Below are 25,815 nucleotides of genomic sequence, written 5' to 3'. Positions count from 1 at the left end.
TGATGTTATGACATTACAATAAGGAATAAGGAGACTTTAAAAAGAGATTTTTTTTTATTCATGTGGGCGGGTTATAAACCGCCATAAAGTACGTGCTCTGCGCGTACTAGGGTTAGGAAGGGCCGTATTAGGGTTAGGAAGGTTCTTAACTTCCTCACGGCCCTTCCTGCCAGTACGCGCGGAGCGCGGACTTTATGGCGGTGCCCATCCACATGGGCGCCGCCATTTTGACGTCTTGGACGCTGTGTGTCCAGACGTGTCGTGGTGGAAGTGACGCCATGAGGGTGCGCTCCGCCCCTCGCGGCGCCACTTCCGCATTTCGAAAAGGAGCGCCATTTCAGCACTCCTTTTTCACTGCGCGGGGAAGCCTCGCGGTCTGGCCGCTGGGGCTTCCCTACGCAGCGAATGGCGGAGGTGGGAAAACGGCCCCTTGAGGGCCGTTTGTAACCCGCCACAGTTTTCAAAATGTTTTAGCCATATTGGAAGAAAGGTGGGATATAAGTGGTGGTGGAGGAGGAGGAGGAGGAGGAGGAGGAGGAGGGTGGAATATACAGTAAATGAATATATAGTGGGTTCTTGGTATCCGCTGGGGTTTGGTTCCTGGACCCCCTGTGGATAAAAAAAAATCTGTGGATGCTCAAGCCCCATTCAATGCAGTGACATAGTAAAATGATGTCCTGCACATAAAATGTCAAAGTCAAGGTTTGCTTTTTACAATTTATATGTTTTTGCTATATTTTCATTCTGTCAGTGCTTGAATCCGTGGATAAGGAATCCGTGGATAAGGAGGGCCAACTGTAATTACAGCAACAATCAATAAAAGCTGGCCAAATATCTGAATATAATAATAATAATAATAATAATAATAATAAATTATTTATTTGTATCCTGCCCAATCACAAGGAATCTGGGTGGGTAAGTCCATTTATAAATTACATTGATATACCCCTCATTCATATGTTGCAAATGTTATTAAATCTTCCATCCACTGGATCACAGGGCATAATGTGTTATCTTTCCAATACTGGAATATCAGTGTTTTAGCAGTCGAGTCATTTATGCTATGTGTTAAGTTCCAAAATGTGGGTGAATAGTTTTAAATTTTCTGTACATCACTAATTATCAAATAACTTTCTAGTACTAAATTTATTTTTGTAATTATTTCCCCTAAGAATAGGGCATATGTGGGATATTTCCAAAAGATATGGTTTAAAGAAGCATTAACAGTACAGTAGTGTAATGCAGGGGCTCAAATGGTGAGATGCTAACTCTGTTGATTGCAAGATCGGCAGGTTGGCAGGTTGAGGCCCGGGTGCTGCATAATGAGATGAGCTCCGTCACTAGTTCCAGCTTCTGCCAACATCGGAGTTCGAATGCATCCAAATGCAACTAGATAAATAGGTACCACTTCTCAGTAAGCAGGGGCTGGATGGCCATCTGTCGGGAATGCTTTGATTGAGAGCTCCTGCATGCAGGAGGTTGGACTGGACTGCCCTTGTGGTCTCTTCCAACTCTATGATTCTATGAGTGGGAAGGTAACAGCGTTTGGTGAAGTCATGCTGGCCACATGAGTGCCAGAGCAGTCCTCGGACAACGCTGGCTCTTCGGCTTAGAAACTGAGATGGGCACCGCCCCCTACAGTCGGTTATGACTAGACATTCATGTCAAGGGACTGCCTTTACCTTTACCTTTTAGTGGAATGCTGAGTCATTGACATATTCCTGTTCTGACTACCTCTCTCTTTTTTTTAAAAAAAATCATTTCCAAACTAAAACCTATCAACCCAAAACACTCACAGACCACCAGGTTGGGTCATAAGCCATTTATCAAAAACACTGGTGTTTATGAAGAACTTTCTTTTTATTTTTCTTCTCTTAATGTAGGAGAGGCCCCCACATACTTCATTCAGAATGTAAAACCCAAAGTAAGAGTCAGTTTCAGTGCAATAATTCATCTCTTACAAGCTTGAATAACAGAAAACACAATGTTTGAAACTTGCTAATACAATAGAACTGATGTCAGTGATGTGTTTTTCCTTTTTATCTTTTGGTATGAGATTGTTGGCTCAGCACTTCTTCCTGATTTACTAAATTATGCCTTGTATTAGCAGCTGTAACAGAGATGGATTAGTCCAATAGCTGTACCTTACACTTGAGCTTTCTTTGTATTGCTGTGTTGTAGGATTCACCAGAAAAACAGATGCTATTCCTTTCTGTCATCTACACTACTGGCTATGCTCTTTCTTTTTCTGCCCTTGTCATAGCAACTGGTATCCTCCTTGGATTCAGGTAAGCTTGATATGTCTGGAAAGAGTTGGAAACTCTGAAGTATAAAGAGCATTTGAGCCATATCAATTTGTTCTAATAATTAATGTTGCATAATTTTAGAAACTCAAACCATGAAATGCAATAATATGATTAGTTCAAAACAACATGAAAATTAAACATCACATAACTGTTTGGGGATTCTTTCAAGGTCTAACTTTAAAGATATAGTTGTGATAAGCAATTAAATGCTGCTTGTCTCGGTGAGGGAGCAAGCCTCAGTGCAAGTGTGCCTGTTTCACTATAGTTTAACAGATGGCATTAATCTTTTGCCTTTATCAGTTAGAGCCATACTTGCCTTTCACTGTTGCTGGCTCTCAGATTCTGAAATAGCTTTTATTTGTGCTTTAGAGATTTTTTTTTCCACTGAAGAAGAAGAAGTAGTAATAAAAGTCTTAGTTTGAAGTGATGGTACTGTTCTTTTTTGTCAGATGGCATTGCTGAGAAAACATTGAATGACTAACTCAGATATGGCTGAAAGATCTTGCAGTAATGTTCAGCTTCATAACACTGACAGAGCATTTGTAGTTAGATAGAGAGACAAAAGAGCAGTTTGTCTAGTCCATCAGTGCCTTGCTGTTCTACAAAAAAGGAGTAATATACTGTAGCAGCACCTTTAAGACCGATTTTTATGTTAACATGAGCTTTAGTGGATATCATCCCACTCTTTCAGATGTAATATAGAATGATATTAAAGCCTCAGGTTATTGAACATATAGTTGTGGAAGTGAAATAAAATGTAACAAGTTCCATAAAGATGCAAATTGTGGCCCTTGCCCTAAACCCTCTAAGGGCTATCTGAGGTGATACAGGTCTTTTATATCTTTGAAGTGGTGTGTTAGTATTGATGTGTGAAAGCAATAAATGTGCTTACAAAATGTTAGTTCTTTCAGTGTCTTCTTTTAGAATATTCCTTTTGCTATATATGTAATAGTGAAGACTCAGTATCAATATATGTTTGTTGTTGTTAACTGCCCTTGAGTCAGTCTCACCTGGAATACTGTAACCAGTTCTGGGCACCACAATTCAAAAAGGATGTTGACAAGATGGAGCATGGCAAAGGGTTTGAAAAATGGTGAAGGTTTGGAAACCATGCCCTATGAGGAGACTGTCCCAAAGGGGTGGCTTTGCACTGCCCCTTTCAGCGCCGGATTGGGGCCATGAAAACTGCCCATGATGGCCCCGATCTGGTGCTTTGCTGACACTAAAAAGAATGGCAAAATGCAACTCCTTTTCATGCCAGCAAAAGGGTACCCTTGCTGACACTCTTTTGGTGCCACATGTCTAAACGCTGCCCTAAAGGAGTACTATGATGCCCCTGCTGTGCAATTGGGCACACAGTGTGATACCAGCATTGGGGCAGCATCAGAGTGTGCAGTGTGTAGATGCCACACTCGCCCTCTGCCCAAGGCCAGCATTAAATGCCTGTTTAGCCCCTAACAGAGTTGGATATGTTTAGCCTGGAGAAGAAAAGGTTAAGAGGTGATATGATAGCCCTGTTTAAATATTTGAAGGGATGTCATATTGAGGAGGGAGCAAGCTTTTTTTCCTGCTGCTCCAGAGAATAGAACACAGAACAATGGATGCAAACTACAGGAAAAGAGATTAAGAGGAACTTCCTTACACTAAGAGCTGTTTGACAGTGGACCACATTCCCTCAGAGAGTCTCCTTCTCTGGGGGTCTTCAAACAGAGGCTGGATGGCCATCTGTCACTGGCGCTTTGATTGTGAGTTCCTGCATGCCAGTGGGTTGGACTGGATGGCCCTTGAGGTCTCTTCCAGTTTTATGATTCTGTGACCCATGGCAACCCTGTGAATGAGACATCTCCAAGAGCCTCTATCTTCCACTGCTCTGTTTAGTTCCTGCAAACTCATACCTGTGACCTCCCTAGTAGAATCCATCCATTTAGCATGTGGCCCTCCTCTCTTTCTACCCCCCTCTACTTTTCCTAGCATTGTTGTTTTTTCCAATGAGTTGTGCCTTTTGATGTGTTTGAAGTATGCCAGCCTCAATTTTGTCATTGTGGCTTCCAGGGAGATTTCTGGCTTGATCTACTCTAAGACACATTTGTTTGTCTTTTTGGCTGTCTATGGAATCCTCAGCATTCTTCTCCAGCACCATATCTTGAATGAATTTATTCTCTTTCTGTCTTGTTTCTTAATTGTCCACCTCTTACATGGTAATAGGGAATACAATGGCTTGTATGATTCTAACTTTTGTGCTCAATGGTATATCTTTATATGTTAGGATTTTTTCTAGTTCTTTCAAAGCTGCCCTCCCCATTCTTAACCTTCTTTTAATTTCCCAGCTGAAATCCCCACTGCTATCAATGTTTGATCCCAGATATGAAAATGCTTTTACTGTTTCTATTTTCTCATTGTCTAGGTTATATTTATGTAAATTCTCTATGGTTGTTATTTTTGTTTTATTTATGTTCAACAGTAAGCCTACCTTTGCACTTTGTTCCTTGATCTTTCTTAGTATTTTTTCCAGGTCTTTGAGTTTTTCTGTTAGCATTATGGTGTCATCTGCATATCTTAGATTGTTGATATTCCTTCCTCCTACTTTCACTCCTTCTATTGTGTCCAATCCTGCTTTTCTTATGTTCTGCATATAAGTTGAACAGGTAGGGTGATAAGATGCAACCTGGTCGGACCCCTTTGCCAATTGGGAACCATTCTATTTCTGTGTTCTGTTCTGACTGTAGTCTCTTGTCTTGAGTATAGATTCCTGCTCAGGACTATCAGATTTGTTGGGACTCATATGTCTTTAAGGGTGTTCCATAGCCTTTGATGATCTATGCAGTAAAAGGCTTTGCTATAATCTATAAAGCACATGCTGATTTTCTATTGTAATTTCCTGGTGCACTCAATTAGCCATCATATGTTTGCAATGTGGTTCCTAGTGCCTCTTCATTTCCTGAATACCACTTGGGCCTCTGGAATTTCTCTCTCCATTTCTGGTTGGAGCCTATGCATAATTTTGAGCATGATTTTGTTTGTATGGGAGATTAGTGCTATGGTCCTATAGTTGCTGCAGTCTTTTGTATCTCCTTTTCTGTGGATGGGGATATATATTGATTGTTTCCAATCTGTCGGCCATCATTTTGTTTTACATATCTGTTGACATATGTAGTGCACCATAAAATCATTATCTTTGTTCATTTTGTTGCTAATGGGTGGAATTTGTGAATATAATTGAACTCAGCTGTTTCTCTTTCTAGTCTTCCTTTGTCATTTCCTTGCTTGAGGACTGCAAATAACTATTTTCAAATGGGAGTATGGGAGGGTAGAAAAATGGAAGGATATAAAACTAAGCTCAAAAGTTAGAATTGTACAACTTAGTGTATTTTCTATTACCATGTACCGATATGGGAGCTGGACAGTGAAGAAAGTGGATAAGAAGAAAATCAATTGCTGAAGATATTGTGGATAGACGCATTTACAAATGTGTCCTAGAGCAGATCAAATCTGAAATCTCCCTGAAAGCTAAGATGATTAAGTTGAAGCTGTTGTACTTTTGCCACATCATGAGAAGGCATGACTCACTGCAAAAGACAACAATGCTAAGAAAGTTGGAGGGATGTAGAAAGACAGGAAGCCTATGTGCTAGATGGATAGACTCTATTAGGGAAATAATGGCTATGAATTTACAGGACCTAAGCAGAACAGCTGAGGATAGGGACTCTTGAAATGTTTCATCCACAGGGTCGCCATGAGTCGGGATCAACTTGAAGGTAGTTAACAACAACAGCAAAGAAAGATGGAGAAAATAAGTATTTTAGTATTTGATTAATAGCAGCATTGGCACAAAGCTTTAGCTACTGAATTAACTTTTTTTCTTTTTGATATGTTGTCATCTCTGTTCTTCACACTGTTGTATTCATAAGTGTTTTTCATTGTTACTTATTGGAATCCCATTGTGGAAATCATGATCCACATATCTTCACAGTATATGCAATTCTCACTTAAGTACTGTATCAGACTTCCTGATGGGTAAAGCCTTCCTCAGGTTTTCAAACAATAACTAGTAAAAAACAACAACACAATTCTCTTGATGGAAGTTAATGTTTGTGCCACACACCCCTACTGACATGCCCATTGTGCAGTAAACTGAGACATGCTTCACCCAGTGCATTTTAAAATTTTTATCCTAAGAGACCTGGAGCTCAATATAGAAAGCTGCTTTTATTAAATCTCATTGCTGTGATTTTAATAACATTGTGAACTAGTTCTATGTACTTTTCCATTTCTATACATTTTTTGTCTAGAGTTGTCAGAATAAAGGAGTTATAAGTTTGCACTACTGTTAAAAAAATGAAACATTAAAAAAACCCAAACCCCTTCCTGAATTGTACATGATAAATAGTGTACTTACTCACCTCAATTTTGAGGACAACCCCTTTATTGCCCTACTTGACAGTCATTACAGCCCACATATGTTCAAGTGACTCAAGCATCATTATTATATTTACAGGCATCTGCATTGCACCAGAAACTATATTCACTTGAACCTTTTTGCCTCCTTTATACTACGTGCTGCATCCATCTTCATTAAAGACTCTATGATAACATGGATGTACAAGACAGCTCCTCGTGAAGAACAGTGGGAAAGTTTAATCTCTTATCAGGTAGGGTAATGAGGCTTAAAATGCCTTTAGTAGCAGTGGCCTGTAACTGCAATATATTTCTATAAAATGTAGCATCTTCAGTTTAAAGGAACAGTATCCAAGGATGCCATGTTAGATTTGAATATAATTTGAGAACTAAAATTTTCACAGTGCTAGGTATCCAGCTGCCTCTTTTCCACTTGTAAATTACAGTTGGCCTCTCTTATACACAGATTTTTTATACACAGATTCAAGCATACACGCTTTGAAAATATTCCAAAAAAGTATAAATTTCAAATATCAAACCTTGATTTTCCATTTTTTATAAGGGACACCATTTTGCTATGTCATTATATTTAATGGGACTTGAGCATACACAGATTTTGTTATACACGGGGGATCTTGGAACCAAACCCCAGCGTATAACGAGGGTCCACTGTATCTTCCTGACAATGCAGCTATCTCTCTCAATTCCCTGGCTGGTGAGAACTTTCCCTATGCATTCCAGTTTACATTTTATTTTCCAGTAACCACAAAGCAACAATCAATATTTCTTTTGATAAGTGTACATAATGGTTAAAATATCTCAAGGATTTTCTAGTGTGCATATTCAAAGGCAGCCTCTGTGCTACCTTCACAGTAATCTAACAACCATTGGTAGAAATATCCCTTACAATATCCAGTTCTGGTATCAGGAAGGTATTAGAGTTTCACATCCATTCCTGATGTTACATCCATTCCCTGGTTTCAGTAGAGCTGACCATTACAACTTTTATACTGCTTGCTAACTTTGAAAAATAGCCTTAATCCTGAAAGCTGTGACCAGAAAGAAGTTGGTAGATTTTATTTGCTCCGGCAAACTGAGAAAGCTGCAGAGGGAAAGGGAATTTGCAAAACTGGGCAGAGTCACTTAGTGTGAAAAGTACTCTACTTTTATAATGTACCTTTGCTTAATTTTGAGCATTGCCTTTCTCCACGATCCATTTTTACATTACTGAGGGATGTGAGCTGAGCCTTTGGGCAGTGGAACAAGGAAGATATCCTGCTCATTTTTCTTAGGATCTATGTCAATCCTGTTACGGTTGTATGAGGACAACATACATGAAAAGTGGTTAAGAAATTCATTACATACATATACATAGCCATAGATGTGGAAGACACTACCTGTTCTTGAATCTTTCTTCTTATTGTTAATGATTATGTTGTTCAGAGTATAACGCATATCCAATTTCTCATATTCTTTTTAGCCAAGACATTGCTGAGGAAGACAGGATATGCCATGTTTCATATGTCTCTGCTTTCTTATATCAACACCTGTGGTTTCTGCTAAATTCTGTGCCCTACTCTTGCAGGAGTCACTTAGCTGTCGCTTGATCTTTGTCATGATGCAGTATTGTGTCACTGCAAACTACTACTGGCTGTTGGTGGAAGGGATGTACTTATATACATTATTAGCACTCTCAGTATTCTCTGAGCAAAGAATTTTTCGACTTTACCTCTGCATTGGGTGGGGTAAGTCAGTCTCTGTTTTTCTCTTACCCCTTCTTTTTCAAGAAGTGTATTTAATTGTTCCAGTTTTCTTGGACAAATGGAATTGTATTTAAAAAAGAGTATTGCCTTTTACTTAAAAAAGAATGTTAAGCTTTTGATTCGTTCTTTTCCTGCTCCTAAATGTAGCCATATATTTCAGATTGGAACATAGGCAGAAGATGCTTTGGGGTTTGTTTGTTTTTTGCCCTCATAACTCTGTGTTAGGATCTTACTATATTATGTATGGCCATTACTGCTTCACTACCACCCAGCAGGGATGATGGCTGCCTGTACTAAGAAGTATGCAGAACTAGCCTGAGTGTTGATATTACTAGTTACAGAGGGAAAGTTTTTGAAAGTAAATATTCAGTTAGAATGTGCCACATGTGATCTTCAAGGAAGGCTACTATTCAGGCCTTTCTGAAAGTATTAGGTTGGAAGACAGTGAGTAGGCCTAAATTCTGGACAGTTGCATCTAACATATCACAATGTACAACTGTACAGACATCTAGGTTTATCAAACCATAAGAAATACATATAAAATATATCCCTGAAAATGTTGACCATATCCATCATGTAAGAGGGGAAAAAATCCAGCTTGCTGTGTCTTAACATCAACATAATCCTTTCTTTAGTAGAACTTAAGATGTATTGTATTGAAGGCTGTTCAAATTGTAGTTCAGAGATGAATATTTTTCAGTATCCAAATTATTTAATAGGCTTTTAAAATATATATATACTGTATATTCTTTATTTCTTTTCCAATGGTATAATACAACAATATCATAGCAACACTTCCACAACAAATACATTCATCCTCCTGGACAAAGGACATTGATTCAACAAACAAACAAACAAACAAACAGTAAGCATTTACAGACACCTTTTAAAGTAGATAAATTTTGCTCTTCTGCAGAGTTTGCTTACTGTGTGAACATGCTGCTAAATCAATTTATTGGTAAAAAATAATATAAATGATCAGTTGCATATTATTTACTTAGCCTTACCAAAGGCACAATGATATATTAATGGTGAAAACATACATACTCTATTGAAGTTGATAATAAATATGAATAACAATAATTTCAGATAGAAATATGTCCAGCAATTTTGTTGCCTAACGTGAAGTTGAAGGCTTTCATGGCCAGCATCCATAGTTTTATTGTGGGTTTTTCAGGATATGAGGCCATGTTTTACAAGAATTTTTTCTGATGTTTTGTCAGAAAAACAGCAAGGCCTCAGGCTGTCTATGGCCTTGCCACTGAACAACAGAACAATACACAGATTAACATGCAAATCAGTTTCCCTCAACTAACAGTATCTATACCCCACTCTCTTCCATGCCAGCATTCTCTGAAGATGCCAGCCACAGTTGCTGGTGAAATGCCAGGGGAAAAAACCTCTTCTAGAACATGGCCTCATAGCCTGAAAAACCCACAAAAAACCTATTTCTGTTGCCATTTATCTAGAGTTAGTGATAACTATACCTAGGTAATGTACAATTATTTAAAGCTTGTACAAAGTTTGTACACTGCTGTACCATTTAGAACAATTGCCAGGCATTCATCTAAAGTTTAGATTCTAAACAAATGGAAAAGTAGATTATTAATATTCTGCCTGTACCTATACCTATTCCCAAATCCATTATAAGAAATGTAGTAGAATGTTAGTCTGTTCATTGTGTTGCTTGAAATATTTCAACTTAGCAACCCTTGTAGACAATCATTATAATTCATGACAGGATCCTATATGTATTCAAAAGAGGTAATATCTAGGGCTTATATTCACTTTTTAAGTCTGAACTAGAGTAGGTGCAGAATCAGTGGCATTTACATAAATGTTAACCTACCCGTTTCTCACTGACAGAGTGGGTCTACTATAGGGACCAATAACTCGATTTAGATCTGGTTCTCTGTACTAGAAACAACACGCTAAAGCCTTCATGTGCATTTAAAAAGAAAGTGTATAATAATCCTTGAATACATGGGTCTTTGAATTATGCACAGTTCTGTCCTTTTCATTAACAGATCTTTCATGTATTGAATAATTACTGTGAACTTCTTTTACTAATCATACAGTGTTTTCTTTAACCACCTTTTGTAGATTTAGAGACCCACAGGAGAGTGATGGTGTAGAGACAAGGTTACAGGATTTCTTCAATACCAGACCTACTAGATTTTGAATCCTCTTCTTTGGTAGATCTTATTTCAGTCCTGTCCAGAAAATCAAACTCAGGCTTCTTCACTTAGATTTTAATACCTATTTGAGTATATTTTTAAAATAATTTTATACGGTTTTAATATAATCCTATACAGTACTGTTTTAAATATGATATTTTCAACTATGTTAGATTTTTAACTGATTTTTATCTAATTTTGGGTCCCATTCTGGGAGAAAGGCAGTGTGTAAAATAAATAAATAAATAAATAAATAAATAAATAAATAAATAAAATTCTAGCTCGTTAAATTCGACTATAAAAGGTTTATAGCCACCAAGCTAGTTAAAGAAGCAAATTACATTGCTAGTGCTGGCACTAGGGATAAAACAGTTTATTTTGGGACCCAAGGTGGCCAAATAGTGTCAGAGTGCCTGATTTTCCATATTCAATGTTCCTTGCTTCTTTAATAAGGCACGCAGGCATTCACAAATGTATAGAACTGCTAATAAAACAAGTCAAAAATCTTTATATTTCCCTTGGATATTCCTGTGGTTTCTGACCTGAAGCAAAGGAGATAGTACAGTGAAGTCTCCTGCCTGGATGATGTTTTCCTAATATTTTGAGCACACTACGAAAAGCAACTTACGTTGTCAGTGCTGAATAATTCCAATTAATAGGAGAATTTTATACCTTTAGTTTGTGAGATACTGTACTGGATGCATATTCATATGGAAAAATCAAAGGCTTTTGCCTATGCTGACAGAGCAACTTTCTCCTGCTGAAGATTTCTGCCCAGATCTCTTTAGTCCAATCCTAGTACAGGCCTGCTACAATGTTGATGAATTTCATGCTGTAGTCTTCTAGCTTGGCTTAAGTTTCAAAACCAGCTGAGTAATTTATTGTGCCCTTGGTTTCTCTTCCTGTTATCTCTTCTAGTGTGCTAACTAATGCAAATTACTTTTTGAATGAATTGCTTAAACAAACTACAATCCATATGTCACTTAGAAAGGTTTTATTGCTCATTGACTAATCATTATGGTTTGTAATCATAACTGAGGTTTACACTTCTGTTTTCTCTGCAGGTAATGCAGAGCATTTGGGGAGATGAGCCAGCTTACTTAGTTTTTAGAGAGAAAAGTGAGAGAAAGTTATGTTGCTTTAACCATCCGTTTTTCTCAGCCTCTTGAGTAGAGGGTGATGTCCAGATTATGTTATGGACAGTAGGGCCAAACTGATAGGACAGTTTGACCCTTGTTTCTAAGGCTGAGTCCACACTGCAGAAATAATGCAGGTTGACACCACTTTAACTGCCATAGCTCAAAGCTTCAGCTTCTGGGAACTGTAGTTTTTTGAGACATTTAGTCTTCCCTGTCAGAGAACTCTGGTGCCCCACCAAACTACAGTTACCAGAATTCCATAGCATTGAGCCATGTCAGAGTGGTGTCAGTCTGAATTATTTCTTTAGTGTGGATGCAGCCTAAGAAGAGTTTGCCCCCTTTTTACAACTCTACCTATCACCCATGGATCCTGGTCACAGCTTCAATGGCCCTTTGTACTACCTATCCAGATGCTGGGGGTTACTGGTACATTACTTCCCCTCCCCAACTCTAAACCCCATTATTGTCCTAGTCTGTAATTTAAATTGACTACTCAGAGTGCTAAACTGATTCCTAACTACCTCACGTAGGAAACTTTTAGAATTATTGCATGGGCAAATTATAAAATAAATGAGAGAATTTCGGGAAGAGGCACAAATGCCTCTCTCACATATTTGTACTCAAGCTATCTTTTCAATGGGTCTTGTACCAGGAATATTGTGTTAGAAATAAATAATTGCTCAAGACAATTACCAGTTGAGCAGCATTGAATTCCATACATAAGCATTTCTAATTTTAATAATGAAATAATGCTGCCTAATTCTCTTTCTGCTGTAGTTGCATCTTATGACTTCTTTGGGTGGTGAATTCTAGCTTTAGACTTTATGATGATGTAAGCAAGAAAGGAGCTATGCCTTAATGTTGGCTCACTATTAGGGAATTATATGCGAGCTCGAATTACTGGCTGGGCTACGCAGCCCTGGGATCATCCCTGTGTATTCCAAGGTTGGAGGCACAAAGGACTGCAGAGGCTAATCCTCAATGAATTGTATTTTATTTCAAATGGGAGAACCAACACACACTCTTAATAATCACTCAGTCAAGCACATAGGAACTGAGAAATAAAGGTGTTAGGTTAGAACAGGGTAAGGCTTTCTAGTGGAGATATGATACTTGTTTGGATGCTGCTCCCCTTGATAATGTTCCAAGATGGAAAAAGAGAACTCAATTGCTCCTAAGGCCACCGAATTTTGGCGAGTGACAGAGGGGTCTAGCAAAGTAAAAAATGGCAGCACCTCTGCCTGCAAACTAAGCTAATCCAATTAATCAAAGGAAAGATTCCCCTAATATATAGGAAATTTATGTCTTGGGGCAAAATCCTGGGAGTTGATGTACCCAAACAGTCCAAATCATTGATATGCCTAAGTGACACTTTGAAATTGTGCCTTCTAAAGGTGTAACATGGCAGTGTGAATGGGTGTATTCCTGCCTCAGGATTTCTTAAAGTGTCATGTAGATGTGGTTGTTTATTCTGACTGGAGCCATCCTATTGTCTCACAGCTAGGCTCTTCCTCACTACCTCTGACATGTCCAGAAATAAATCCTCTTGGCGACTCCTAAGCTAGCCAATGTGACCTGCTCACTTTCACATAATGGCATCCACATTAGGATCATAGAGGCTGATTTTACAGCAACTCTGATATCAAAGAGGAGGGGCCAGTTTAGTTATGATTAAGGATAACAAAGAACAGTTGCAAAAACATATATTTATTAATAAATATTGTGGGGCTACTTAGCTGCGGTATGTTCATTAATATTTTCTGGGCATACGCACATCCACAGGCATCAATCCTCTGAAACTCTGCAGGCAAAGTTAACAAAGCACTCTTCCCAAGTGTTCCCCTGCCAGGTACTGATGGGGAGTCTTCAGTAGCAAAGGCAGTGAGATGAAAAGCTAAGTCTTAAACCCAAAACAGTACATCATTTAATTCAGACTCAAAGTACATTTGATGTAATTTACCCCAAGGAGGGAAAGCAAACTCAGTGGGGTGCTTTTTCTTGTGTCTATAAAAACTTGAAGAACGAAACAAACAGCTAAATGGCAAACTGCTTTAAAGATACTGTATCTAAATGTTCACAGACTGGCAGGTGGGCATTTGTTTGCTGTATTTACCAGGATGTGTTGCCAGCGTCTTGTAGTGCTTTGGACGCTGGAATACTACTCTGGAGACCAGGCTTCAGTTCCCCTCTTGGCTGTGGAAATCACCTGGGATGAGTCACATATTCTCATCCTCAGAATACCCATGATAAATTAACTTTAAGGTCATCATAAATCAGAAATGATCAAAAGGCACACAACAACAACAACAACAACAACAACAATGTTGCATAAATAGTTTTGTAAATTTAAATGAATTCTCTTTTCATGTATATACCAAGAGTCTGTGGCTTTCATATTTTAAATTCTTAGCATCACTTTTGGACAATACTTAAAACCCTCTTTTTCATTTACAAAACTAGGGAGGATGTATGTTTGCTGGCTAACAAAGGCAGAACAACAGTAGCTGAGGAGAACAAATACTTGATTGGTTGCATACTATCTTAGTTTTCATAAACCATAGAGAGAAACTTGTAATACCTTTAAATTTGATTTACTCCTGCTTTAAGAAATTTACAAGGCAAAATAATGGACTAAATTCATTACACAGTACAAAAAGCACGGGAAAGAGAAGAGCAAATTCAGGAAGCAAATTTTTCATGGTTTACTGTAAATATTTGTATATCATTTGTACCCTCACACCATTTAGTTGAAGAATCTTGAAAGCATTTTGAAATCTATCACCTGAGCTACATCAACACGATGCCAATGTGGAACATCATTTCACTGCCCATCTGTTGCAAAAGAAAGGTCATGGTTACTGTTATATAGTGGAGGCCTATCCTATACCAGGAAATTTTATTTAACTCTTGGTATGTAGGATAGTGACAGCCAATACAGGAACAAATTTTCATCTTCAAAGAGATCCCAAGGGATCTCTCTACATCTGTTCACTAGGTAACAGGATGACAGATGATACTTGGCATTAATAAATCAAATTAATTAGAGCCAGTGCTTTTAATTCCACGCAGATATGCTTATATTTTCAGAACAACTGATAACTACTCAGAAAAGATACCATGGATATTGTAGAAATCTCATTGAAAACATTAATGCACCATGAAATGTAAGTGGTTTGAACATAAAAAACCACTTGCTATGCTATTGTGTAATCTTGTATGAGTGTGTGTGTGTGTGTGTCTGTGTGTGTATGCATGTTCCTCTAAACCATATTGAATTACTTAAAGGATATCCAGTAGCTTTACCTGTTCAAGGGAGTTTACTCATAATCTTCTTACAATTTTAACTCAGGAGGTCAGGCAAGGCTGCATATTATCACCCCACTTATTCAACTTGTATGCAGAAAATATCATACTTAGCCTTAGAAGAAAGAGGAGTAAAGATAGGGGGAAGGAACATAACAATCTAAAATATGCAGATGACACCATACTGCTACCAGAAAATATTCCAGACCTGGAACAGCTACTAAGGAAGATCAAGGAAAAAAGTGCAAAGGCAGGCTTACCCTTGAATATTAAAAAAATACACAACAATGACCATAGAGGATTTACACAAATTCAACCTCGACAGTGAGGAATTAGAAATAGTAAAAGCTTTCTTGTACCTTGGATCAAACATAGATCAGTAAAGAATTGCAGTCAGGAAATCAGAAGAAGACTGGGAATGGGAAGGGCAACCATGAAAGAACTAGAAAACATCCTGAAGAGTAAAGATATACAACTGAGCACTAAAGTTAGAATTGTCCAATCCATTATATTTCCCATCACCATGTACAGATGTGAGAGCTGAACAGTGAAGAAAGCAGATTAAAAGAAAATCAATTCATTTGAGATGTGGTGCTGGGGAAAACTGCTGAGAACACTGTGGACAGCCAAAAAGACAAACAAATGGGTCTAAATTTCCACTAGAAGCCAAGATGATTAAACTGAGGCTGTTGTACTTTGGCCACATCACCTGAAGGCATGACACCCTAGAAAAGATGATAATGCTAGGGAAGGTGGAAGGCAGCAGAAATAGAAGAAGACCACACACCAGACTAAGAACCTTATCGCACACACAATTTTCAATGTTTTGGGGACTGAAGGAGGATGCTCGTGTGCACGCATGTCCTGCAGAAAACGGAGTTTATCGCACAGGAAGACATCCTCCAAGAGGCCCTGTTCTGTGCCCCGGCATGCACACGTTCGCATCCAGTCCTGACGGGCGTGATTTTTGCCTGACGGATTACCTTCCATCAGCAAAAAATGGCACCCATCAGGACTGGACGCGAACGGGTGCACACCGGGGGGCGGAATGGGGCCTCTTGGAGGACATCTTCCTGTGCGATAAATTCCGTTTTCTGCAGGACGCGCACACACACGAGTGTCCTCCTTCAGTCCCCAAAACGTTGAAAATTGTGTGTGTGATAAGGTCCTAAATCAGGGAGGTCACAGGATTGAATCTACAAAACCTAAGCAGAGCAGTGGAGGATAGGAGGACTTGGAGATGTCTCATCTATGGGGTCACCATGAGTCTAAGCCAACTCAAGGCCAGCTAACAACAACAACAACAACAACATATCTAACCATTCTCTACATCAGTCGTTTAGCTGCCCGTTCCTAATCATAGAATCATATGATGTTAGTTCACATCCATTAATTTTGTTTGCCCAAAGAAATCTTCATAAGTGGAAATCAGATCCAAACAGTTGAATAGAACTGCACAAGTAAACATGAATGCTATATTCAGTTATAATATTTTTAATGCTTGTTGTTGTTGTGGTGGTGGTGGTTGTGTGTCTTCAAGTCATTTCCAACTTCTGACTACCCTAAGGTGAATCTATCACAGAGGTTTCTTGGAAGGATTTCTTCAGAGGAGCTTTGCCTTCCACTGAGACTGAGATAGTGAGACTTGCCCAAAGTTACCCAATAGGTTTCCGTGGATTAGCAGGGATGTGATCCTTGGTCTCCAGAGTCATAGTCCAATGCTCACTGCTATCATATTTGTTAATCTGATTTTGACAGAATGGTAGTTTGACATTATATGAACAACTGTTGGTTTATGCACTCCCACCTTTCCTCCTTCTCCTTTAGCATGTCTGTAAGGAACCCTTTGGAGGATTGATTCTGCCTTTATTTGCACTTACATAGTATAAATGCAGCTTGATGTGTTTCTGAACCCAGAGAACCTTTAAAAATCTTGCTTGTTTTAGCTAGCTATGGCCTGTTACAGACAGCCAAAATAAAGCTGCTTCGAGTCACAGTGGAGGTATGGTATTTGAATGATGCATGCGTCCTAAGAGTCCAGAAGTCGCATCAAAGCCATGCTCCAGCCCTAAGGACTGGAGCGTGGCTTTGGTGTGGCTTCTGGACTCTTAGGACGCATGCATCATTGAAACACCATACCTCCACTGTGACTCGAAGCAGCTTTATTTTGGCTGTCTGTAACAGGCCTAAGATTAGCCACATTTGGAATTCAGATGACATGACATGCTCAACTACAGTTAACATAACAGCGACGTGGGAACTTTTTATTTCATCACAACTGTCCCTAAGGAGGAGAAGAGCAGACAAGTCTGTGGCTTCTTCTCATATAGCTAAATTATGTGTTATTCCTACATTTAAGACTACACAAATTATAGATTTCTATAGCAAAAATCAAGGGCAAAAGAAGGGAGTCTTGTCTCATCTCCTTTTATCAAGAAATGAGTAGATTGATAGCCATCTCTAGCTATCCTGGCAGCTGTAGAGCAACACAATTGAATCTCAGTCAAAAATCATTCTCCTGTATCAAATGCTTCCAGAATTTCTCCCCTATATAATCAGATCATTTCTCAGCATCTAAGAGTACTATCAACTCTTGATTTCTTTCTTTAAGAAAAGTTTATAATTAGTTTAACATTATTCTTATATTGTCTGAAAGGTTTTATTTTGTAATGTGGGGGGCTAAACAGACTGGCAGAAAGAGCTGGCCTCAGGGCAGAGTGGAGTGGGGTGTCCACGCACCAGCCACCCAGACGCCACCCCCACACCAGCCATCTGACCAAACAGTGGGGCAGTGTCACGCTGCATCCTTGGTGCAGCACTTATATGCACTGCACCAAAGAAGCAGCTAGGGCACCCTTTCCACAGCATACAAAGGAGCCACTTTTTGCTGCTCCTTTTTGCGGTGCAGAAATGCCAGATCAGAGCCGTGGCGCATAGTTGCCACAGCCCTGATCTGGTGATGAAAGTGGCAGCTGCAGGCCACTCCTTAGGGGTGGTCTGTTCCACCCCTAAGTTACTACACTAATATTTTTATACTTTGGTATAATCTTAACTCTGTTTGCAACAGCTGAAGTAAAATCCTTAAATTTAATGTAATGAGTGAATGATATACAGGTTATGTATCCCTTATCTAGAATGATGAAATTCAAAATACTCCAAAATCTTCTTCTTCTTTTTTTTTTTAGCTATGTACTTCTGGAGCTGAAGGGAGATGTGGCTGGAGATAGATGCAACTATTTGTGAAATGGTGAGAGGCTTGTATTTGTGCAAAGCACTACTCTTGGATTCTTGCCATTTCATAGATTCTCATTCTCTATTCAGCCTCATTATTTCTAATTATGTATATGCAAATACAGGTATTTTGAAATCCAAAACATGAAGCACTTCTGGTCCTAGGCAATTCAGATGAGGGCTGCTCAACCTGTATGTCTGTACAATCTTTGCAAGTTTTTGCTACCAAAACCTCTAACAAGTTATCTGGAACTATCTCTGATTAACCAAATAAAATTCCATTTCACAAGAAGTCACTATTTCCTCTCCTTTCAAATGTGAATAAAATTGCAACCTCATCTTCACTGTACATATATGAGCAGAGTCTGGGTGATATAAAGCAATGGCAGACAATCTCATAATCTATAATGAACTTCACGGTTCCAAGCTGTCTTGGATGAAACCGATTATCTAGACCCATTTCAGACTGGCTTCAGGACAGGCTTTGGGGTTGAGACTGCCATGGCTGCCTTGACCGACGATCTGCGTCTGAGCATTGACAGGGGGAGTGTGACCCTGTTGGTGCTCTTAGACCTCTCAGCGGCCTTCGATACGATAGATCACGGCATCCTCTTGGACCGCCTGAGGGGGTTAGGTATCGGGGGCACTGCTTTGCAGTGGTTCCGATCCTTCCTCTCGGGCAGGTCTCAGAGGGTGCTGCTCGAGGACTGTAGCTCCAGTAAGAGGAGCCTCACTTGTGGGGTTCCTCAGGGGGCTATTTTGTCCCCGATGTTATTTAACATCTATATGAAGCCGCTGGGTGAGATAATACGGAGTTATGGAGCTGGGTGCTATCAGTACGCTGATGACACCCAAATCTATTTCTCCGTGTCTCGTTCGTCGGTCTCGAATTCCGATGGCATCTTCCCTCTCAATGAATGTCTTCAGGCAGTAATGGGCTGGATGAGGAAAAACAGATTGAAACTGAATCCAGACAAGACGGAGGTGCTCACGGTAGCGGCCCCGAAACCAAGAATTGGGTTACAATCTCCAGTCCTGGATGGGGTCACACTCTCCCCCAGTGACTGTGTTCGCAGTCTGGGGGTGCTCCTTGACTCGTCGCTCCTGATGACAAATCAGGTAAATGCGACGGTCAGGAGTGCCTGTTATCAGCTTTGGCTGATACACCAGCTGCGCCCTTTTCTGGAAATAAGGGACCTTGAGACTGTTGTGCACGCGCTGGTAACCTCACACCTCGACTTCTGTAATGCGCTCTACATGGGGCTACCTTTGTCCTTGACCCGGAAACTTCAGCTGGTCCAAAACATGGCAGCCAGGCTTGTTTCAGGAACATCTAGGAGGGACCACATCACTCCTGTCTTGAGGTCCCTCCACTGGCTGCCTATCAGCTTCCGGGCCAAGTACAAGGTGTTGGTTATCACCTTTAAAGCCCTAAATGGCTTGGGTCCAAGCTATCTTAGAGACCGCCTCCTCCCGTACAATTCTCCCCGCACTGTCCGCTCCTCTGGGAGGAATTTGCTGCAGCCTTCAAAATCCAAACTTGCGGCTACCTCTCAGAGGGCATTCTCTGTTGTCGCTCCTAAGCTCTGGAACGACCTGACGGATGAGATCTGTCAGTTAACATCTTTAGACAGCTTTAAAAAAGCTGTCAAGACAGATCTCTTCTGGCAGGCCTTTCCAGATTAATTTTTTTCCCGGCCCAGGCTCCCGGGCTCCCCGATTTTCGTTATTCCTCTCGTGGCCCCATCCCCTGATGGTGAGGATTACTGAGGGTTTTGGGGTTTAGTTTAGGATAGTATAATTATACATTGTTATAGTCCAATTTTAATACATTTAAGTGTTTAATATTTTTAAGGGGGGGGGAAGGGAGTATAAATATTTATGTATATTTTATTCTGTAATTTTTATGTTGTTCACCGCCCAGATTGGCTTTGCCACCGGGCGGTATAGAAATAAATATTATTATTATTATTATTATTATTATTATTATTATTATTATGTCTGTAATTCTGATAACTGGCCATGCCAGGTAGGTTTAGGAGACTGTAGTTCAAAATATCTGAAGGATACCAGGTTGCATGTCCCTGATACAAAGTGCATTTCTGTCCTCCAGGCTATTGAATCTATTTTGCAGTCCTTCAGCTGTTGATATCTTACATGCCCAAGCCTCTTCCATTTTGATGCAGCTCTAACAGAAGTAGATATGTTGGGATGGAGGAACAGTACTATTTTCCAGAGTTTAGTAAATTTACCTTTTGGATAACAGCCCCCAGAATTCCAAACTACTATAGCTGTGTTTGTAGGGTATTCTGGGAGTTGTAATCCAAAGTGTAACTTTCCCACATTCTGCTTCTCCCCCAGTTTGGTGGTCAAGGGAGAGACCAGCAAGTTTAAACATAAACAGCCTGCTCTGCAAGCTGTTAGGAGAGAAGTGGGGGCAGGTCTGAGGCTATTTAAGACCTGCCTGCCCTGCTTTCTCCATTCCCAACCTCCCACCTCTACATCAGCGTGAGATCATTTCTGGTCGCTTCAGGGCCGGGTAGGAATTTTCTGCCCTTTCCAAGGGGTTTTTGACTATTCTACACTGTTGTTTGGGGACTAAGACAATTGGCATGAGTGTGGTCATAAATAGGTGTTCCAGCATAGCTTGGGGGAGAGCAGGTGAACACCTCAGCACTCTCCTAAAGGGTGAAGGTAAAGTCTCTGAAACTGACTTTTAGGTCTTGTGACTAAACAGGAAGGGAAAGAGACTTGTCTTGGGGCTGGCCTGAGATTTAAACCTCACTTAAGTCTTGTGAGTTAAATGGGGGGTCTTGGTTTGGCTGGCAAAGCACTTCTGAATTACCCTTGGGGCTCAGGTGTTTTGCCCAGGGGATGCTGGAGATTTGGTCTGGGAGTAGACCATCTGCCAGGTGTCTTACCACCACCCCCTCCTGTGTTTTGCAAATCTCAAAGAAATAAGGTTAATAGACTGAGTTAAATAAAGTTGCCCATTTTATAACCCAGTTCTCTGTATCTGGTCTCTTTATTTCCTGAGTTAGTCTGCAAAGTTATTTTCTTACCCTGAGTTCTAAAAGTAGTGATGAAGGAGTGACAAAGTATTGCGAACATTCTGTGTCAGCAGAATTCAACATTCAAAAAGTTGTAATGAGACACTAAAGGCTAAGTGCGGGGGGGGGGGGGGGAGGTTAATAAAGATTTTAACACCTTCTACGGAACATTTTTGCAACCAGCTGGAGTAGCAACTAGGAAGCTGCCATTCACACAAAAAGAGTGAGAAATTTGCATTCCTTTCCCTTTTAAAAATAATTTCATTTTCTTAGCTGGTTGGCAACTACAATAGAATATTAATGAAAATGTGACTGGAAAAAAATCCACAATGGACTCTCGGGTCTTGTATATTAGAAGAATGATTTCAAGAAGGGGTATTTATGTTAGTCAATTTCATTTTTGTAGGTAATTCTGCAGTGTTATATATGAGGTTACATGTGATTTTGTTTAGTTTTGTTTTTGAGTATTGATTTTTGATACAGAATGAGAGAATAGCCCAGGATATATAAACTAATATTTTTCCATCCAATGCCAAACACCACACTTTGGAAACCCTTTTTGATATGCATCCTGCTATAGAATCAGTCTTTCCTCTAATTTTGGTCCATTTTCTCCTGCCTTCGGAGTTTTCCTGGATATAAATGAAGGGAGGGGTCATGTTTTAACTATATTGCTTCTACTGATGGATTAAACCACTGCCAGAGTGAACTGAAAAAGAAATGAAAAACATTGTACAGTACTTAGCCTAATGCAATGCTTATCTTATATGACATCTCTGTCAACATCTGTCTTATCTTTCCTTGTCCACTTATCTGAAGCACCGTTGTCCTGAAGCTGTATATCCTTCAATTTTTGACACGTTGACAGAACTCATTTCTAGAAATGTAGTATTCAGAAGTGTAATTAGTTAATCTGCTTACAAGCAACAGTAACTCATCTTATTTACACAGAGTGTTGCTAACCTTTCAATGGCTATAATTTAGATTTTAGAAATTCAGGATGTATTCCTCAAGCCAACATTTTAAAGCTTAGTTCAGAATATGAATCTGTAAGTTTGAACTCTTATAGAACTTGAGAAAATACTGAGAACAGAAAAGACTTAATAGTCCTTTTCAGCATCAAGTATGCTTGCAATCATAGATGCTACAAAGGACTATCAAGTTCTTTCTGTTCTCAGTATTTTCTCAAGGTCTATAAGAGTTCAAACCTACAGATTCATATTCTGAACTAAGATTTTAGTGACATATTGACATAGAATTCTCTGGCCAAAGGTCTAGAATAAAGTTTAGCTGGCTAAAATAGAAACATTTCCCTGCACAACATTTTTCTACCGCTTGACATCCTTCTGAAATTCCTTATAGTAATTTGATGCAGTATACTCTTGTTTGATTTCATATTCTGCTTCATTCACATACAACAACTAATTGTTTTGACACATGAAGAGTTTGATCTATATGTGCAAATCATCAGCTACTTTAATGGTGGAATTCACCACTGTACAAACTATGTTTAAGGTTCTTTATTGCATGTTCGTATGATAGTTGTTATTAATGGCTGATTTAAATCTAAACAGATTCAGTGAATGTGTTAGTACTGGACTGTCCCTGATACACCTTCCCAAATATAAAGTAATAATCTCTTGTAGCTCTTCTAGTTGCATTTGGTTGGCAATAGCAGAAGATGCAGCAACCAGCTTAAGGCTGTAATGGTATTCTCAACATGCATTAGTTTCCAAAGGTCAGTCAAAGGGCTGGATGTGGGCCAAACACAATGATAACTGAAGACTAAGGCACGGCAACATGACTTGAAAAATCTATTTCCAGGAAACCCTTAGGGAGTTTCGAGATAAAATTACACAGGAGATAACAACTTTTTTACTTTGTTATAAATCACAACTGCCAATAGAGATTGTCTTGAGAACATTTTGGAAATAATTAGGTTTATAAGGATTAGGTAACCTGAGGTGGTTAAGCCAGAGTCTGGAACAATAAAATGTACCTGTTTTCATGCTGAGAACCTGTACCACCTTTTAATGCTATGACAAGCTTATTCTGAAAGACTAGTTGCATGGGAATACAAGACAGTGATTTCTTTCAGGTTCAAGGGACATTACCCCACTTACATGCTACAGTTCCAGCTGCAGGTTTTGGTTTTCTTAGGTTGAGAGGGCAGTGTATATGTATGGACCAGAATCCTATTGGAGCAATACACTGATGGTGGTTGCACAAGTGGTTCTGTTTCCCTAAAGATTATTTAAGTGTAGTTAACCATTCTGTAAGTGTACACCCTGTGCTCTCTCACACACTTTGATTTGTTCAATGGGAACCACTCTGTCATTGCACAATGGATGAACTCAAAACCAAGGCACCAGTTGCACAATCAGTCCTGTAACTGTGGAATCTAGCACACCTTTGTTATATTTATGATATGCCAAATCAACCTAGATAATGAGGAAAATGAAATAGTTTATTCTAGCCAATAGACACAAATCACTGGCACTAGAGGGATAACTGCCTGTCTCCCCCTGCCCATGAGAACCACTGGTTTAAAACATAAAATTAAAAATATTTAAAAGCAATTTTAAAACAATATTATTAAAATGGTACAGCACACTCTTAGACTCCCTTTCTCTAAATATTGGCCTTTGTACTGTACAGTGGTACAAGGTTTATTCCTATAATGCTAGTGGGCACAAATGTGGTGCTGCCACTCTTGAACCTGAGTATCATGTAGCTATACTCAGGGATAGGAGGTTTTGGGAGAGTGGGAAAGAGAAATGCTTCATCCCTCCATTCTTCTTGAAGCTTTTCTGTTTACTACAGAAAGTGGTATGGCATGTCCCATCTTCCCACCCAAACCCCATCCAAGATATTTAAAGTTGCAATACTGAAAATGCTAACTAGAGAGTAAGCCTCATTGGACAATATAGAGTTTACATCTGAGTAAACTGGCAAAGAATTACACTATAAACAAGGTAGAATTTATGCCATCCTACAGTGTTGCTGAGCCACAACTGGCAGCATTCCTTTTATTTTATTTGCTGACTAGGGGATGATGGAAGTTGTACTCCAATGAAATCTGGAGGATCACATGATTCTTTGCGCAATCTTCAAGGCATGAACAGGTTAATTATGTCCTCCATCTACATAACTGGTTATTTATATTATTTTCAATGGGCAATCAGACTTCCCATGTTTTCTGGAAGCAAAACAGACCTTTGTTGGGTGTTTTGATTTTAAAAAATATTTTAATTTAAAAACTGGGTATCTAATCATTTGTGTTTCCTTCCAAACTATAACTCTTCAATGACCTGAATTTTTTGTTGGAGAAAATGATATTATATACAGAGAGTATTGGAAGCCTATGGACACTATATCTGTTGAATTTCCTCACAGATCACCTTGAAAGAACCTGCTCACTTTTTTCCATCCCCCTAAACACTTTGTACATCCAAGAAGTTCACTACCCAACATCAGTGGTAAAATGTATGTGTATACTCTTGACCCATGTTTATAATATACTTTGTATACTATACTTATACAACAGTATAATCAACTTTGTATATTAATATAAAACATAGACTCTTAGTTCCGAAATTTGAAAAATACTTTGAAGAGTCAGGGTTATGTTTTTTAAATATTCTTATATGGGCAAGAATGGAACTTTTGGAATTTTTGTCTGTGCTAAATTTATATTACTAGTAATTAGATTCCCCTTAATTCAAATATCAAATAATGCAATAAACTATGAGATTCTTCTGATATATCAAGGCTGCAGGAATTTATAAATCATAGCAGTTATTGCTCTGCACATCTGTTTGCTTTACAGAAATATAGCCTATTCTCTCTGTGTTCATATCTCATTTTACGAGTGTTATGGTTGGATCTTCTTATTAATAGAAATTCGATTCCTTGTAAATTCAAGAAGGTAATATTCATAGTAATTAAACAATCCCTTGGCTTAGAGACACACCTGGGTTTAGAAATGATAGATAGATGGAAATCTAACCTTCAGTATCATGCCTGTCTTGCTAAAGTGTCTTGGTAGACAGCTGTATACTGTTTTTCATAGAGCAACACAGTTAACGGTAATTCTCACAGATCATCTCATTGGTCAGACAAATCAGTCTCACATTTTTAAAACTTTTCTAAAATAGGCTCCAGCACAGTGAAGACACTGCTTCTCTTTACATTCTACCCGTGCTGGCCAATTGGCCGTAATAAAGTTGTTGTTGTTGTTGTTGTTGTTGTTGTTGTTGTTGTTGTTACATTCTACCCCTTTGTCCATCTTCTGAGGGATGCTTTTGACTCCTCACACAAAGGACATCAATCATAGCACTCTTTGAAAATGGATGCCAGAGCATCTGCCACAGGATGCTGTCCAAGCAGAAAAAGAGAAGAGGCAAATATATGGAACAATAGGAAAGTGGCAACTAATTAATTAAAAGGTG

At 39.1% G+C, this 25,815-nt stretch overlaps 1 protein-coding gene across 1 annotated transcript in view; it reads left to right on the top strand.

Moving 5' to 3' along the window:
- Positions 1–25,815, top strand: part of GLP1R (glucagon like peptide 1 receptor) — a 94,569-nt gene that overhangs the window by 48,017 nt on the left and 20,737 nt on the right. Inside the window, exons 7-9 of the mRNA XM_089529446.1 lie at positions 2,182–2,288; positions 6,802–6,955; positions 8,287–8,446. Of these exons, the coding sequence (XP_089385572.1) occupies positions 2,182–2,288; positions 6,802–6,955; positions 8,287–8,446 (421 nt within the window). The remainder of the gene's footprint in view (positions 1–2,181; positions 2,289–6,801; positions 6,956–8,286; positions 8,447–25,815) is intronic.

Source organism: Sceloporus occidentalis, unplaced genomic scaffold, assembly GCF_023333645.1.
Source record: "Sceloporus occidentalis isolate IW3139 unplaced genomic scaffold, rSceOcc1.0.p SCAF_6, whole genome shotgun sequence".
Lineage (NCBI taxonomy): Eukaryota > Metazoa > Chordata > Lepidosauria > Squamata > Phrynosomatidae > Sceloporus > Sceloporus occidentalis.
Note: the sequence above shows the minus strand (reverse complement) of the source record. Positions and strands in the feature narration are given on the sequence as shown.